Source organism: Amblyomma americanum, chromosome 10 (assembly GCF_052857255.1).
Source record: "Amblyomma americanum isolate KBUSLIRL-KWMA chromosome 10, ASM5285725v1, whole genome shotgun sequence".
Taxonomy (NCBI): Eukaryota; Metazoa; Arthropoda; class Arachnida; order Ixodida; family Ixodidae; genus Amblyomma; species Amblyomma americanum.
The window spans coordinates 3,126,215-3,144,965 of NC_135506.1; the positions used below are offsets into that span (position 1 = coordinate 3,126,215).

General features: G+C 47.4%; 1 protein-coding gene across 2 annotated transcripts in view; it reads left to right on the forward strand.

Annotated features, from left to right (window-relative positions):
* The window catches only part of LOC144106592 (uncharacterized), a 30,580-nt gene extending 23,043 nt beyond the window's left edge, over positions 1-7,537 (forward strand). For both annotated transcript variants that reach the window (XM_077639438.1, XM_077639439.1), the window contains exon 4: positions 5,110-7,537. In XM_077639438.1, the coding sequence (XP_077495564.1) occupies positions 5,110-5,842 (733 nt within the window). In that variant the 3' untranslated portion in view covers positions 5,843-7,537. The remainder of the gene's footprint in view (positions 1-5,109) is intronic.
* The last annotated feature ends 11,214 nt before the right edge of the window (positions 7,538-18,751 follow it).

Below are 18,751 nucleotides of genomic sequence, written 5' to 3' on the forward strand. Positions count from 1 at the left end.
TCGTGTCATTCCTTGGACGTGACAACTGGTGACCGGGATAGGATCCGGTGGCAAATTGGTTTAGTGTGCTGCGGGGCAAGCGCGCGCCATTAACAGGTGAAGATGGCCACCGGAAAGCTGGAACCGTTCGACACGAACACAACCGAGTGGGCGGAGTACCAGGAGCACGCTTAGCTGTACTTTGCTACCAACGACGTCACCGAAGTAAAGCAGAAAGCGGTATTCCTGACAACCTGCGGGCCGACAGCATATTCGCTGCTGAGAAGCTTGCTTGCGCCTACGAAGCCTGCGGATGTGACGCTCACGGCAATTCTCACAGTTTTGAGTTCCCACTTCAAGCCGAAGGTGTCCGAAGCCATTGCAAGTTTCAAATTTTTCTCGAGGCGGAGGCATGAAAGTGAGTCTGTCAGCGACTACGTTGCCGCACTTAACAGGCTTGTGGATGACTGCAATTTTGGACAGGCGTCGCTTGACCGCATGATGAGGGATCAGATTGATTGTGGTATCAATGATACAGGAATGTAGACACGCCTCCTGGAGGCCGCGAATTTAACCTTGGAATCGGCCAAGCAGTTGGTGACTTTCATTGAAGCCGCGAGGAAGGATGCAAACATATTGTGCATGCAAGCAGCGTCGACAAGCAAGACAGGGACAACCAATTTCGTGGAACGACCGCCGGGAAGAGTTGCGGTTGAGCGGCGGGGTTGCGTGCGGTACGGTGACAAACACTCGGCGACACGGTGCTGGCACAGCACTAGTGTTTGCTTCAAGTGTGGGCAGCAAGGGCACCTTGCAAGGGTCTGCAGCGATGCGGCGGTGGACCAGAGAAACCAGATGAGACCGCGTTCAGTGCACAAAATGGGCGAGATTCCCGAGCCACAGATGGACGACACGGGTGCACCTTATGACATGTGGATGTTACAAGTGGCTGGACCCAAGCCCATGCAGGTCCAAGTCTTCTTTAATGGCGTACCACTGGTAATGGAATCGGACACCGGAGCCAGCGTCTCCATCATAGGTGAAGATCATAGGTGAGACAGTTAGAGCACTCTGACGTCAAATTGAAAAGTTATTCAGGGCAGCTCTCGGCAGTCTTGGGTAAAATTACGGTCGTTGCAAAGTTAGGAGCCCGCGAGGCAACGCTGCCATTGTTCGTTGTGGAAGGACTATGTCCGACATTGTTGGGGAGACTGGATGGAAGCATTCGCGATTACCATAACGAAACCAAAGGAGCATAATGCAATCTGTTCCATGACAAGCCTCATAAGGAATTTGTAGACGCATGCAAAGAGAAGGCATCGTACACCCTGTCCGGACGTCAAGGTGGGCTGCACCTGTTGTGCCTGTGGTCAAACAAGACAGCAGAGTACACATTTGTGGTGATTTTAAGGTCACCATTAACCCAGTAACGTTCAGCGAAAGCTATCCGATTCCCAGAATTGAAGAACTGTTTGCGAAACTGAGCGGCAGTGTCAAGTTCACCAAGTTTGACCTAAAGGATGCGTATCAACAAGTACAGTTGGAACCAGAGTCGCAGAAATTGGTCACAATCAATACGTTGAAAGTCCTTTTCCAATTCGCCAGACTTCCATTCGGCGTAATGTCAGCGCCCGCGTTGTTTCAGCGCAAAATGGACAACTTGCTATGTGGTCTGCCGCATGTTGCTGTTTACATCGATGACATTTTGGTGACTGGCCGGACCGATGAGAATCACTGGAAGAATGTGTGCAGTGTCCTTGGACGACTGCAGGAAGCAGGGCTCAGCCTGAAACTCGCCAAGTGCGAGTTCATGAACGAAACTGCTGAGTACTTGGGCCACGTCTTTACAAGCAAAGGCCTGCAGCCGAGCCTTAAGAATATCCAAGCGGTCGTTTTGGCTCCAAAACCTCGAGATCGCAAGCCGCTCCAAAGCTACATCAGCCTCATTGATTTCTGCAGAAAATTCATTCCCCAGCTTTCAACAGTGCCTCACCCGCTCAGTCACCTGCTGAGTCCAAGCACACCGTGGTCCTGGGAGCCAGCTCAGGAAGATGCATTCTGCCGAAGTAAGGCATTACTAGCATCAGCATCGACATTGGCACATTTCGGGGGAACGCTACAGTGTTGGTCACGGATGCGTCGCCCTATGGCCTTGGCGCGGTTCTCACACAGAGGGAAGCAGATGAAGTAGAGCGACCGATACCTTTTGCGTCGCGAAGCCTGGCCTCAACGGAAAGGAACTACAGTCATCTTGACACTGTTGTATTCGGTGTTTTACACTTCCAAGTAGTACCTCTAGGGTCGCAGATTTGAAGTTGTGACTGATCATAAGCCGCTGTTGGGTCTGTTGGCAGCAGACAGGCCTATACCAGAGTCATGTTCTCTTCGCGTCCTGCGCTGGGCATTGTTTTTATCAGGATACAACTATGTCTTGAGGTATAAGCCTGGTAGACAGATTCCTCACGGGGATGGCCTCAGTCGGCTGCCCCTGCCCGTGAGGGAGGCCAACGTTGAATGCCCTCCAGAAGTTTCATGCTCCAGGGTTGTTATCCAAGGGTGCTATCAGCATCAGTTGTGGCAACGGCCACTAACAAAGACCCATGTTTGATACAGTTGCGAGAAGCTTTGTGGACGGTTAGAGGGCCTTCCTTAGGAGAGCCTTGGAGAGCATTTGAAGCTCAGTTCCCGGAGGTCAGCATCCAGAGTAACTGCATTTTATTAGGGAACAGAGTGGTGATCCCTGCATCGCTACAGGCTGAAATACTGCATCTTCTACACGAAAGTCATCCCAGGATCTCAAAAATGAAAGCGGTTGCCCGCAGCCATGTTTGGTGGCCGGGACTGGATGGAGACATTACTGCAGTGGTCCAGGCATGCCGTGTGTTTGTCAGGAGAACCAGCGGATGCCTAGGCTGATGCCTGTTAGGCCATGGCCTTTACCCGAGAGGCCGTGGTCTCATTTTGCCTGTAGATTTCACTGGCCCGGTGCAGAATGTGCATTTGTTCATCGTGGTGGACGCATTTTCGAAATGGATAGAGGTCTATCCGGTGACGACTCCATCCGCAGCAGTTACAATCCAGAGCCTGAGACAGATCTTTGCAGGTCAGGGCTTGCCAGACGTCGTCTTTTTGGACAACGGCCCGGCGATTGTGTGTGAGGGGTTCAAGGTATCTTTACAGAAGAACGGCGTTCAACGGCGCAGCGGAGCGAGCAGTGCAGACCATCAAGCAGAAACTGAAGAAGGCTGGATCGGGAGATATTCGTACACAGCTGGCTAGAATCCTACTAACATACAGGACCGCACCGCACGAGGTAACTGGCTGCTGTCCTGCTGCGCTATTACTGGGCAGGAAGCTGAAAACAGCCCTTGACTTACTTCGGCCGGATCTCCGGAAGGCAGTCATGGTGAAGCAGCTACACAAAAATGTTCATAAGAACCGGATGTCAGTCAACTAACCTGGAGCCAGGAAAACAAGTATTCGTGCGGAATTTCCAACCTGGGCCGAGTTGGGTGCCAGCAGCAGTAGAGACGGACGAAGGGTTTGCAGCAGTGCTGAGACTTCCGGATGGCCATGTGTGGATGAGGCACCTTGATGATGTACAAGTAGCACCGCATGCGGTTTTTCCAAGCACTCAGGCTGGCGACGTCGTTGCTGGGGAAGAGAGTGTACTGTCACCTGATACTACAAATGCAACTGTTGCTGGAAACATCGACTCAGGTCATTCTGAGGAGAATGCGAACTCACCGCCTGAGTATTCCTGTGCGGGTGCTGACGCCTTGGGGTGTGCCGGAACAACGCAACCAACGCAGCGGACACCCCTTCGTCGCAGCTTCCGAACCCGGAGCTCTGTGGTGCGATATTCGCCATCAACCACTTTTTCGGTTTGTGTTTCGTTCCGTTCATGAGCAATAATTTATTGTGCATGTCCCTTTTCTATAAAGAGGGGAGGGATGTTGTATTATGACAACCTGCTGATCCGGCAGGGGGCTTTCTAATGGCTATTAATAAACTTGCTGCAGCCGGCCTAGTCAGTCGGGCGCCTGCACTGAAGAGCTGACATTGTCGTGTCATTCCTTGGACGTGACAGATACGTTGTGTCTCTAACTGTGATAGTGAGTGCAACTATCTTTATGGACACACACAAATGAGCAGATCGAGCTACATCGCATCGGTTCATTTTGCTTGTTTATACCATTTTATACGTACGTTGTGTATCCGTAGCTCTACTGATCATACAGTCTCTTTTGAAATGTGTAGGCAAGTCATTGAGTCATGATCCAATTCACGTGTAAGACTCCTTCATGAAGTTCAACCTTGTCATGCAGCCGTAAAAAGTGCAGGGGTTTTATTTGAGATGAAGGGCTTGAAATAGCCCCGTAACATCATCAAGGAAGCCAAGGAGAGTTTGTGGCCCTCCATTTGTGCGCCACTGTTGTCAAGCGTAAACTCTGTACCGATACATGCTGCAGCTGAAAAAGTTGCCCATTCAAAAATGCGCAGTGCTTTACAACGGCTGGCACTGCAGGTTACTCATATTCAAGGTTTTTTTTTCTGAATTGTGCATTGGGAAATCTCAGCATGACCTTTCAACCTCCATATCTGTCAACTTTGCACTTTTTGGTCGTGCTGATGTCACCTTGTTGTGTGTAGGTGAAAGTTATAGCAGTAGTATGTGCCACCCTTGCAGCAATGCAGTTCGTATACCTGTCGACTCCACTTCATGCTTGTATGCTGTAAAGACTCCTCTTTTTTTATTTGCTGTTAGTGCTAAGCACGGAAGCCTGAGGCGCTTCTATACACTGTCCAGCACCTTTGTTATCGGGCACTTTGTCTCTGACAATAGCCGCATGGAACCTGGCTGCCCAATTAGCATGGCCAACATGGAAAATGCTAGGATGTAGAAAATAGCAGGCAATGCAAGCATTTGAGCGCTTTTCAGCTGGACTTGCATGACAGGTAGTCTTGAGCAAGCAGCGCTACGACTTCTGGCAGCTTTCTTGGCGTTTAGTTTGTTTACAGGGGCTAGTGACTTTGTCTGCTATGTCAGGTTGCATGATGACAGTTTTCAGCTGGCGGCAGTCCCCTCAATAAGCACATAATTGAGATGAAATTGCGCTTGCATTTCAGGACTGACCAAGACGTTCAGCACCAGCTCAGGCAGCTCATTGCTGGTGACACGCCACCATCTCTTGGTCAGCCATCCAGCTTGGCAGTCATCCACAAGAGTTTGCCAGACCTCTCACCATCCAGAGTGCGGCGCGCTAGCGCCGAGCTCCGAACCAGTGGTGGTGACTTGGGTGAACCATCTCCAATCTACTACAGGGACCGCTGCCGGAAGCCACGGCCTTCGTCGGAAACCGTGGGCCGTAGCATCTCGTTCCGGCCACTTGACATGCCAAGCCGAAACAACGGTTTAGGCGGAGGAAGACTCGGAGGAGAGGTGATGGCTTGTTCCTCTTCGCGGCGACCCGTGCTGCGTTCCAAGTCCGACGTGGCGCATCGTAGCCAACCGGATTTGGGAAGTAGGGGGGAACCACAGCGCTCGCTTCCCGACCGCTTCTTCGACACCCTGGGCCTGGATGCGAGCACGTGGCACAGCGTCCTTTCACCATCATCGTCAAGGTCAAGCTCATCACGCTACTTCAACAGCGTCAGTTCGGTCGATTCAGTGGACCACCACTCATGCAGCTTGGCCGGCAGTGACTCGTCGTCTCTGGGTGGCGGCGGCGAGGGTGGTGGCATGGGCCTACGCAACAGAGACCTGGTCGACCATGGACCGACCGAGACGTCCATAGTTGAGAAGAATGCCCGGGTGATCAAGTGGCTGTTCAATTGCCGCAGGGCGGCCATTGGCTCCTGACCACCACCGCCACCACCGCCAAAGATGATTCCACCCAGTGTTTTTCCAGGGGTGTTGCATGCAGTGTCAACTAGCTTTCCTGCAGTGTGGCTGTGAGGAGTGTTTCTTGGCTGTAATTTTTTTCTCAGACGTGGTGTCTTCCACAAAATCATCACTGGTGTTACATGGTGCATTTTAATTGAGTGTAGTGTGATTGCTCAATGCGATGCTTTTTTTTTATTCTCTCTCAGAATCGGATGCTGTTCAAAGCAATCAGCATAGTGTATATCATAGCAAACCTCATGCCAGTTACTTATACCTTGTTTCAAAAAAAAAAGATTACTAGTTTTAGTATGGAAGATGTGTTGTTACCAGCATTCTTCTCTCTCTCTCTCTCTTTTGATGTTTCATGTTTCCCTGTTTCTTGTTGTTATTCGTCGTTCGAGAAAAGGCAAATTACCCATATTAGAATCAGATAGCTTCATTTTGGACTGATATCTTTAGTTATCTCCCGCTTTTGGGGGCTTTCTGTAGTTTCCTTTTTTTATTGTCAGTTCGAATTGTACACTAGTAGCTGGTCATTGAAAGACTGCTGTATGTAGCTGACCTGGAGTGTTTTCATGCAGAAATCTCCTATTGCAGCCATCGTATCGTGCTTTCACTGTTGTCCTTGTCATACGAGTGTCTTCAAGCCTCCAATTCTTGCAGCTTCTTTTCCAAGTACAACCGTGTCATTTAGTCGTGGAAAATGCAAGCTCTCAAAGCAAACCATTCCGTCCAAGCTTCCATCTCTTGTCTCTGGTACATTTTCTCCACCTGTTTCTAAATCAGCAGAGGCCATGACTGGCATTTATATGCAACTGATTATGATAACTGCTGGGTGGCATACAATGAGGCAAAAGCTTGGCTGCTGGGAGACACCACTGCAGAGAACATAGGTGTATCTTTTTTTTTCCACTTTTGGTTTTCTATAGTTCTCTCATAGTTCCTTCTTGGCATTGTTGCGATCAGCTGTTATGGCCTCCTATTTGAAGAATGCCTCATTGTACTGTGGATGCAGTGTAAACAACCTAGAGCCCCTTTTTCACAGTCAGCTGTTTTCCATGTGGTGTGTCACGTCTTTTGCACTGCTGCTTGTACACTTTATCCATGTTCTATGCTAACCTGGAAGCGTACAGCTGATTGGAGCATGTCAGGTGAAAAGGGTTTAGAATCTTTGGCGTAGGGTTTATTTGCAGTTCATTGCGTAATGTCCTGCTGGATATTTTTTTGTTTTTCCTTTTTGCATTGGGGCCCTAGTTGATAGGCTTGCCCTGCATCGACCAAACATATGTTTTGCAGGCTTTTTGCACAGCCACGCTGCAGGAAAGATTACCATGTGACACTTTCTTTTTATCCATTTTAATAGCTGTCTAGTCAGCCACCCGGGCCCATATGCAATTGCTGCTTCTCTTGTCTTCTCAGCAGGTATGTGGGCAGCTTTTCCTACACTACATATATACCGGTGCTAGTTTACAAAGATATATTTCTTTGGGCTTGCTGTGTTTGCCAGAAGCTTTTTTTTTTTTTTCCTTTTTGTCCACGGTAGGTAGTCTTGAAGCCTCAAAATGCAGTCTAGAATTGAATGGGCACTTAAATGCTCTTCACCAATAGTTGAAGTGGCCGTTGTTAGTGTTGTTCATTGACGACGCTCTTGCAGTCGTTTTCTTTTTTGTTCACATTCAATACACATGTTGGTATCAAAAATTTCGGCTACCCACCGTTACATGTTTTCTTTCATTGCTTACCACTTTCAGTTGGGCTACAGCATTGCTTCACCAGTCAGATCTTTCGGACAGCAGTGACTGTAGAGAGGGCACAATGTTGAGGTCCATGATGTAATGTCACTCTGTCAGTGAGGGCAGGCAAGAGGTTCAGAAGTAAAAAAACACTGAAGGTACAGCGGGAATTTGTGATTTCAAATGTAGTCGGAGAATGCATTTTCTTTCATATTTTGTTTTAGAACTTGCTTGGTCTGTATGCAGTAGCTGGTTGTACTTTAAGCTATAGTATTGAGGCAGACTGTGAAGGGATTATGCGATGATGATATGCAATCCTTGCGGTGCCGCTGGAGTGGTGAGGCAGGCATTGTTGCCGCCTCTACAAGATGCGCTGGCGCATGTGTCTCATACACTTTGTTGATGTGCTTTTTTGTTTTGTCCTCGCTTATATTTTTATGAAGAACATTACGTGATTAGATTATTATATAGGTATATGGTCATTTTATGCCTAGAGCTTGGACACCTTGAATGAGAAGTCTATTTTTAGTGCTGTATTTGCACATTGTGTCATTAGTTTCTCCCTCCTTCCTCTGTCTTATGTGGACACACCCTTAGTTTTTTGTGGGTGAAAGTCTTGTGAGCACGATTAACTTGTCTCCTCCCTGCCTGTCTACTGTCGGTGCTTTTTGGCACGGCATGATGATTGGTCCGCGGATGGAGGCGGCGCTACAGCTGTGTCGAACAAGTGCAGAAGAAAAACCAAAGTTTTCTGAGTAAAGGTCATGTTGATATGTTGCAACAGGGGAACGGATGCAGTGCAGGGTCTATCACTGTGGTGGTGGTTTTGTCTTCGATGTGTTTGTCAGTGCGTCATCTTGTGGTCTCCATTTCATTGCACCTTTTCGACATCATGCATTTTTGTGCTGCGGTGGTCATGTTCTCATGGAACCCATGTCACTATCTCTTTTCCCTTTCCTGGCCACTCCCACCGATTTCATGTGCACGCAGCAGGTCAGCCAAAAGGGTGATGGGAGCTTTGGGCACCGCTCTTATACTTGCTCACAGATTGTCAGTCTATGGACCGAACGCTCACAGCCATGTGGACTATTTTGGCAAGCCACGTACTTTAGGAATCCAAGCCCGCGTTCCCTTTTGCCGTTGTGCATTACGCCTGACCTGCACAAGACCGGTTATGCTGTTAAGTCGGCTTGCTGATTGGATGACAGTGCTACTACTCTTGCTTAATTTTATTTGTTTCTGTAACTTTTTTTTCCTTTTCCACTGTTACAAATGTTTAGAAAATGGCACTTGATCTGTGTACTTTGAATACCGTGGCATCACTGTGTTCAAATCAACTTCCAACAAGCTTTGATAGCTTCACACTTGAATGTCCCAAATGATGTTTCATAAAAACTTTTCATTTGAGTATCGCAATGCTCAAATGAGTGCTTTTAGTACGAATCATGATGCACCAACTTGCACTCTTTTTCGAGCATCTTCAGTTCTCTAGGTGTGCGATTAAGTTTTACTATAGCATAGTGGCTGTTCCACAGTCGTGCAGTGCTCACTAAAGATGCAGCCTAGTTAGCCACACCTGTTGTAGCCAGAGCACAGAGCTGTAATGGTAGTAGGTTCCCAAACAGTGTATGTAGCACCTTTGCTTCAGCTGCAAGGCATAGACTAGCGGATGGATGTTACCTAGTGTATAACTGAGTTTTCACTTAAGAATCTCCGTGACAGAAGCATGTTTGGTAGTGGATCTACAAAGCAGAGCATCCTGTTCTAGCCTTCACAATTCACTGGCAGGGTTTAATAGCAGTGATTGTTCTAGTGCATAGTTGGGTTTTTTTTACCGGGGTATTCTCATATAGAATGTGCCTACCTACTTAGTGCACATGGTGATTTGTGTTTCATCCTTCCTTTATTGCTGTAGGTTTCAATCTTTAAAAGCAAACAAAACCGTCTTGTGCAGATCATGGCCCAGCGCCATTTTTTTATGGAGTTTTTGTGAAGCTCTATTGTAGCTGTAGGGCTGTGATGTATTGTCGTTACTGTCGGAGCCAGCCTATGGAGTGACTGTACACAAGGCTGTGGATTTTAGATCATGAAGCAGTGCTGCGTGTCATGCCCCTGTTTGAAGCTTGCTGCAGTGCCACAAACTAACAGCATAAGGTCAACGTGAGCAAAGTTATCCAAAGCTCACCCAAAAGTTCAGCAAAGAAACTTGGGGGCTTCTTAACCGCATTCTCAAAGAAGAAAATGTGATAGCATTTAGGTTGCCTGCTATGATGTCTACAATGAGTGTCTAATGTCCTTGCGATTTTCTAGCCAAAACTTCGGTTGGAACCGGTTCTATTGCCCTTGTATGGTACATTTTAGTCATCATGAGTACCTTCCGTTGGGTTATCATATGGGATTATATTAATCCAATCCATTAATCCACCCACAATCCTACAAATAAACCTTAATTCATTTTCTCAGGTGGGCTCACTTTTGAAATTATGGGGTATTTTGGAATTTTTGGGCATGGGCCAGCTTCCAAATTTCAGGGATCCTCAGATTGTCAAATTTGGCGGTGCCCTATAATTGTTCCACTGGTGGTCACGTGGTGTTGACGTTTTGATCCTCTCAACCAAACAGGAAATTTCATAATTTCGCGTTGATCAACACCCCAATTTTGAAAAAAAGATAGAAACATTCCCCTATGCTCCTTGACTTTGGTGACTGCTGGCTTCCTTCATATGGGGAATTTCATGACAGTGAAGCTGGAAGTTTTGAGACAGCAGCCTAAATGCTGTTACATTAAAACACTATTCCTCACAAGAATGAGGTATTGTTTCATTGCTTTCCAAATGGGGGCATGGCATCCGGCATACAAGAATGTTGATGGAACTTAACTGCTTCTCTTTGCTAGGTGGTTCTGTGTGTTTGCAAGTTTTTCTAATAGTTGAAGAGAGAAGGACCTTTGTGGCAACGACACATTTATCCTAGCCGTGCTGCTGGTGAAGCCAGTGTCCATCGAAGATTTCTGCCCCTCTCTCTTTTTCCAGGGTGGCAGAGAACATTTATCGCTGCTTGTTTGTACTCTTGAGTAGCAGTTATTCTTGAATAAAATTTAGTGAACAATTTACAACTGCAAAAATACATTGCATGTGTTTGTCACTGGGGAGCTGAGGGGAGGCATATCTTACTGTGCAGTTTCTGAAGCTCTCCATGAAGTCTGTTTCGAAAATCCGGCTAGATGTGTTCAACATTGGGGCAGGACAGGAATGAAGTAGACACTGAACCCATCCAAATATGTATAACTAGCTCTTTGTTTTACTTACATATACTGCAGGCCCATCTCGGGCCCATTCAGGAATGGGGATACAGAGAAAAAGATACAAAGCAGACATATTACTTGAAAAACACATGAGAAAGATTGATTGGTAGCTAGAACAAGTTATCATGCCACGTGTGCAGTGAACAACAAACTCCCAGATATTGCAAGCCAAAATAAACAGAAGGCCATAAATTCCACAACTAGGAACAGCAATACTTCTTAATTTTATTAGCAAATATTTTTTTAGAAGTACTTTTATGTCTTCCGATAAGTTTTTTCAATGAGCAATCGCAAATGGGAATAATGAGTTCTTATGTTAATGTGGCTAATAGGCTGCTGCATAGTTTTATTGTGATTGATTTGTGATGAGTGCCTGTAAGGTTTTTTTAAGATAAGACAATGGGATTAGTTTAAAGTGATTATGGTAGAGGAGGTAAATTTCAATCTGGAGGTTAACTTGCGCTGCGGCAGCGTCTGTAGCTCTGTCTCTACAACGTCCATTAAAATCGAGCTTGCTAATTTTGGAGTTCTGCATATTGTCGCGCCACCTGTGGAGATTGAATGAACCACCTTGGACCCATTGAAAGTAGTTGTGTGCTGCGAATCACTGACAACAAAGTTATGGGGCAGCACTACTATGTGTTGGTTAAAGCTTTAGGGAGGTTAGTACTATATAGTCTGATACAAGTCAAGAACGAAGCAGCAAGTGTCCCTCAGAGAAAGCCCACCAGCCAATTGTGTCTACTGATTGTTGGATTGCCATGACAGTTAATTCCCTTGCAACTGCTAGCGACAACCAGTCGCAGAGGGCTGGCAAGTGCAAGTGGGCGGTTTAACAAGATTAACCGCGACTTCATGACAGGCGGTCGACACCATTGGCTGAAGGGGGGGGGGGGGGGGGGGGGCGTTTGCCATTTTGTTCTTGAGTTGTATCTGACTGTAGCTCCTAAATGTTGACCGCAGGTTGCCGGATCCGTAACCAAGAGTTTTCGGAACTGGTGCAACTATAAAAGCTCTGAAGAAGTGAAAACAGAATATGCCTATGTTTTCGGAGGTCGTGGGTTTGGGTCCCACTGGCAGCATGTGGTTATTTTTTCTTCTGCTTTCTTATTTGTTATCATTAAAGGGACTATGCAATGAATAAAAAGTCGCTTGTAAATGTTTTCAATGCTTAGAAATGATGCTAAGAACCATCCACACCAAGTATGAGTCTTCGGAACTGAGCCGGCAATTTATTATGCATTTTTAAAAACCGTGTTTTTTAAATTCGCGGGCCGGTTGGTGTGCTCGTAGTGACCGATTTTGAAACTAAAATCGTGTAAAAAGACGTCACTGTACCCATGACGTCGCCAGGCCACCACACGCTGTCATTCGCTGGAGTCACGACGTCACGGGCACACTTCCGGTAGCCGTGAAAATCGTCTGCTCGTGCCGCCGCGCGACCCTCTCGGGCAAGCGCGAGCCAGGGCATATGGTTTCGCGCATATGGTTTCAATTTTCCTCTGCCTCCTCCTTCTGTCCGGAGTTACGGAGCCACTCGCAGTGGCTCAGGGCATATGGTTTCGCGCATATGGTTTCAATTTTCCTCTGCCTCCTCCTTCTGTCCGGAGTTACGGAGCCACTCGCAGTGGCTCGCCGAGTCGCTACTGTCACGTCGCTGGCGTCCAGCCGGTACGGCGTGAACGCAGAGTGCCTCGGCGCATTTTTAAGCCCTGGCTAAATTTAGCTGGGTACCAGTTGCAGTGGGCAAGCATTTTCATACACTTCATGTGGCTGTCGCAGCCGCAGACGACTTGAATCCCTTCAACAGACAAACTAACAGCCTCTCCTGAACAAGTGGTTCCTGGGCGAGTTAAGGATGTCCGCATAACGCCGCAGAGAATGTCCTATCTGTTGATGTGTCGAACCAGGCAAACTTGGACACCCTGAAGTCCGTACCGAAGTTCAGCAATATATAGAGGCTCATTTTTCGGCGACGGCAGTACAACGGCACCTGTGATTTCCGTCGACGTGGACACTATAAACGGCGACTTACCGAAGTTGCTGTAATCTACAGAGTGCGCATAACTGACATTCGCTGCTTTGGACGGTCCAGGTGTGTGAAGGTCGTGTTTGAAGAGGAGAAAGTATAGCCTATACCACCGCGTGTAAAGGTAGAACTTGCGGGGCACTTTGCGTATGTGCATATGGCTTTTGCAATTCCCCAAGCGTCATAGGCTTGGCCGTCGACGCTGCGTACAGAAGCAGGACAGCACGTCTGCGTTGCGCCGGCACTCACGATGAACCTGCGTGCACAGTGGAAGCGCAGAAGTGCGCGAACTGCGATGGAACTCAGGAGGCAACCTTGAGGGCCTGTCCAAAGCTTAAAGCAGAAATGAAAGTGCCAAAGAAAACGGTCGGGGATCGCTCCACGCACAAGGAGGAGGCAAATTCGATTGCAGAACGCGCTCACGTATACGCTGCACGAGTCGGCCACTGTCACAAGAGGTCGCACCATGAGTACATCTCACTGCGTCACGTCTCGTCTTCACTTTCTTCCTATTTCTGTCTTTTCCTCCTCGCTATAGTAGCATTCCCTTGTTGATTTCTTTCCACCTTCGGGTGGCAAAATTTCTATTGCCTCAGGGCCACATCTTTTATATTACTATTGGGATTACTCCCGCGATACAGTAATGGTGCGGGAGAGGCCATTATTTTCATTCGTTTTTATTGCCTCGGCTTATATTTTGTCCCTTCTCACCCAGCCCGTTATACTTAGTGGCACGGGCAGGGACACTTTACTTTTTCGTTCTTTTTATAGCTCCACAATAATTTTTGTCCTGTTTCACCCGCCGCCACGGTGTCTCGGTAGCATTGGCGTTCGGCTGCCGATTCCAAGGTCGCCGGTTCGATACCGGCCGCGATGTCCGTATTTCTATGCAGGCGAAACAGAAAAAAAAAAACACCCGTGTGCTGTGCGACGTCAGTGCACGTAAAAGAATCCCAGGTGGTACCTCGGGTACGCACGCGCCTGTGGAGTAGCAGGCCAGAGACTGTTCATCCGGCGGACCTCTCCACATTATGATGCCTCTCTGTCGCTCTAGACTGGCAGCGCATTATTCTTTGTGTGCCCCGCCTGTAGCTTTGTTTTCAAAGGAGCGGTTTCTCCATGGCCACACAGATTTTGCCGCATCGGTAGCTACAGCAGAAAAAGCTGAGGAAGCACGTGCTCCAGTGATTTGCCCGTGTTTTTCAGAAAGCAGCTCCTTTATCCGCAACGATTTTTTTTTTACACTCGAAGTGGAATTTTGGTCGTCCTTGTCATTAGTACTGGAGTAATAAACGTTGCTAGTCCTACGCAACACATCAACGACAGAAATAAAATATTAAAAATGACTACCGGTTTTCCTCTAGCGCTTCCTCTAACTCTCCTTTTTTTCTCTAACGCTTCCGCCCTCCCAAGTGCTCCCCCGTGCACTGCGGTGGAGCATGTCTTCACTTCGGACTCTTGCCGACCTTGTCATCGCCAGCGCAGGTCTTAATAGATTCCACATGCCTCCTGTCATGACTGCAAGGTAAAATACAAAGATTCTAGTCATATATTTGCTCTGTTTGCCCGCAAAGAAGAGCTAGCGTAACATTTCTAACGCATTACGCCGAATTGCTGCACGGTGAAATGCGAGTTCGGGGTACAGGCTCTCGAACCCCATTACGTATGCCTGCGCTCCAGTGGTCGGTGCATAATCGCAGATGGCTCAAATGCTAGTGATAGCTTGCCTAAATTACGAGAAGATCGGGGTGACAGATTACGACGCTATTTATCATAAGTGCGAAGCGAAGGCATCGAGCAAATGCGTATCTCTGCTGGCGTATATCGAGTCGTCTGCCGCAGTCGTTTGCATACAACCCGGTGAGCTTGCTGCGCGCAACTGGAAGTGAATACCTCTAGCTCCGCCATTTGTGGGAGTGCGGATATGTAGGAATAGGCGAACTTCAGTTTGCGCAGCTCGTCGAAATTCGCGCGTAGTAGCGTTGGCAGGACGACACCTTAGCCATGGTTGCCATGGTTATACAGGTCTTACTGTGACGTCCGCCGCTCTAGCCGCACCTGTAGGACACATATTTATACTGACTGTTGCGTCAGTCAAAGAAAATCGACAAAAAATTATCTGAGCCTATAGCCACACGTTTGTTCGGGTTCAAATTTCGCACAAATGTTGCATTTGATGGTCAGTTTTGTTTTATGCTACGTTAGGTGCGGTTCGGTCAGAATTATTCGGGAATCCCCATCGTTTGAGGCGTAGTGTACAAGTTATACTTTGAGGCGATGGTACAGCGCTAGCGACAGAATCAAAACCGAAAAACTTCGCAGCGATGGTACTCGTGGCGCCATCTCACAATCACTGGTGAAACGAGCCCTCTATCGAGCGTGGCCTCCGCAATTGGCTTCAGCAGCGCGCCGGCGAGCCGATTGCAGAGGCCACGCTATCGAGCAAGGCCTACTGAAGTACAGACCTGCACAAATGGCACCAAAGTTGGATGGCACTGCGCCAGCGCGCACGTCCTAGTTCACGCCTTTTGTCGCTAGGATAGAAACGCTACCGGCGGTGTGGCGGGAAAATGGCCTCCTCCAATATTTTATTTAAAAGAAGATATTTTTATCGTTTGTCCATGTGACCACCGTCATCAATTTACCTAAGCTAGGTGCGATGGTGCCCACCAGTTGGTCTTGGTGCCGACGAAATGGAAGGGTGCCGAAGGGGAGTCGCTTTTTTTTTTGTTGCTTATGGCTGTTTTCATTGCTGACATTGAGAGCGCAGAGATACACAAAGTAAATTTGCTTAAATAGCACGCATGCAATAGCAAACGATGATGGTGACAATAGCAGACGAAGATGGATGGATGGATGGATGGATGGATGGATGGATGGATGGATGGATGGATGGATGGATGGATGGATGGATGGATGGATGGATACGGCTGAACCCTTTACATCGGGCGGTGGCTCAAGCCACCTAGCCATGTCTTGTGAAATTTTACTCCTGTCTTGCTTTTAGCCACCAATCAGATAACCTTCGCTTGGTTATTTCTAACCTCTTAAAATCCACTTTCCCTTCACTATCTCTAAACCCCAATGCCTTGGGTAAGTCAGCCCCGCTGCTTTCCACTGTAGGGTGAAGCCCTTTACAGAAAAGTATCAACTGTTCAGCCGTTTCATCCTCCTCTCCGCACGCAATGCACAAAGTGTCTATCTCATGATACCTGACTCTATACGTCTTAGTCCGCAAAACTCCAGTCCTGGCCTCAAACAACAAAGAGCTTCCCCTACAATTATCATAGATATTTTATTCGGCAATTTCCTGTTTAAAGGTCCGGTATGTTCCCAGTGCCGATTTCGTCAGCATCCCTGTTTTCCACAGAGCTCTCTCTGTTTCTTTAACCTTTTTCTTAACCGATAATTGCTGATTTGCCCGCTTACTGCTGTCCAGATATTTGCTTGTCAATTTTCTAGTTCGCTTTCTCCATTTCGTGTCAACATTCTTTATGTACAGGTATATGAAAACTTTCCTAGCCCACCGCTTTTCCTCCATCCTTCTCAATCGTTCCTCAAATGCTATCTTACTGCTAGCCTCTCTGCTCTCGAAAGACGCCCATCCCATATCACCCTGTACCCCCTGATTTGGTGTATTGCCATGTGCTCCCAAAGCTAACCTCCCTACTCCCCGTTGCCTAATTTCCAACCTTGCTTGAACATCTGGCCTCATACACAGGACCGCATTACCGAAGGTCAGGCTAGTGACCATCACCCCTTTCCAGATCCCTCTTACCACCTCATACCTATTGTAATTCCACAGTGCCCTATTTTTCATGACAGCTGCATTCCTACTAGCTTTATTCGTTACATATTTTTCATGATCTGTCAGATACTCGGCACTTATTTATCCACACCCCAAGGTACTTGTACTCATTTACTACTTTTAGCACGAATTCCTGTATTCTATGCTCGCCGCCCTCTTCATTAAATATCATGACTGCAGATTTTTCCTTACTATACTTGAAGCCTAATCTATCTCCCTACAACGAACAGAGCAACCCAGCGCCCTCAACGTCCAAAAAGCTGACGAAAGTTGGTGCACGCTGTTCGATAGGGCCCCGCCAAGAGTTGGCGTGTGGGGCGGGGGGGGGGGGGGGGGGTGAAGAGACTGCGCGGTTGATTTAAAAGCCACATGCTTGACTACGTTACCAATGTTGGAGACAGAAAACATGTTTTGCACGAAATTGCCGCAAGTTGAACGAGTTCGATTTCTGTCCACCGCAATAAAGCGTATAAATCTTTGTTAAATCTTCGAGATCCCATTGAGGGCGCATTCGAGTCGGACCCAAGGCTTTCATGAAGGCGCGCTGCGCTATAGTGTTCGGAACAGAAAAAAAAAAAGGAACGCGTCCGTATAAGGTTTGTGTGCTGCACGAACTGACCGACCACGACCTGGCGCTCCTCTTTGGCGCTAATAAACTGACTGATCCCCGCAGGCACGTTTTGATCGGCGTAATCTAGCGACACGGCATGACAAATGCAATAAGTCTCTATTCATCCGGGAACGGCAGTGTTATTTTTCTTTGTTTTTAAGGGGATGAAACGATTGATGCACATTCTGAAAAAGTTTTCAAAGAAAGTTGTTTAAGTACTGACGTCACTGGTGGAACTTATTTGCTCGAACTCGTCAAAGGAATCACATAGAATGTCAGTTGTTGCTGGGTCATCTGCGCGGTTAAAATCAGGAAACGTGCAGTAGACAAAACGAGATTTAGGAATGGCGCAAGGAACTGAAACTAACACAGCTTTGTGATCGGATACCCCCGCAATCACGTCGCACTGTTTTTAAGAGATGGAGTAAGAAAGACTAGAACTGCCGCCTGTCCAGTGCATCCCGAATGACTTGACTTAAGCCACAAGGCAATAAAAAATGCACCAGCTCCCTTCCAACAGACGCTTCATTTCCGCTCACTGTCCAGTCGACGCCAGGTGCGTTAAAATCGCCCTGATAAATAACGTTTGAAGGAGTATTGTAATCATGTCATAACCTACTCAGTGTGTGTAACTGATCAATACTAGAACCAGAAGGACCATAAACAACCCCTATTATCAAAGTTGAGTTTTCTAAGCTAAGCTTGCACCATAAAGACTCGATATCGAAGTCCTACCGAGAGAATTCAATAGATTCTGTTTAGACCGAGGAACGGAGCGAATTCATCTAGCAAAGGCACGAAACAAGCTCTATAAAACAGACTCATTTTGAAGTCTTACCGAGCCACTTCTAAATATAGAGCACAGATAGAGTTCATATTGTCACGGAGTGGTGACTGCGGTCCGGAGAGCAGAAAAGCTGCGAGAATTGTGTCTGAACAAAACTCTTTATTTGGGCTGACTTGCGCCCTAGTGGACTGAATCACTCGGCGGCGGCGTAGCAAGTGTGCTCGGCGGTCGCCGAACAGAATGCCCGCCGCTGTCGGCCGTTCTCAATTTAAAGCTGATAGCGAGCTTTGGAGATAAAGCGTTCAAAGTTGCTAGAACGTTCTGGAACAATGTAGAATCAGCTCTGTCTGGATGCGATCAATCGAGATAAATCTGGTCGCATCTTGCATCGCAAATAAAGCGATAAAGCGGCGTGACAGCAGCTTTGAAGAATGAACAAACAAACACTGCAAAGATTCGCGGCAATATATCGAAGGCACAAAACAAGCTCTATAAAATTTGCTCATTATGAAGACTTACAGAGCAAGTTCTGTAGAATTTGTTGTTACTGCGTACGAAGCGAGTTCATGTAGTGAAGGCAAGAAAAAAGTTCTATAGAATCTGGCTCATTATGA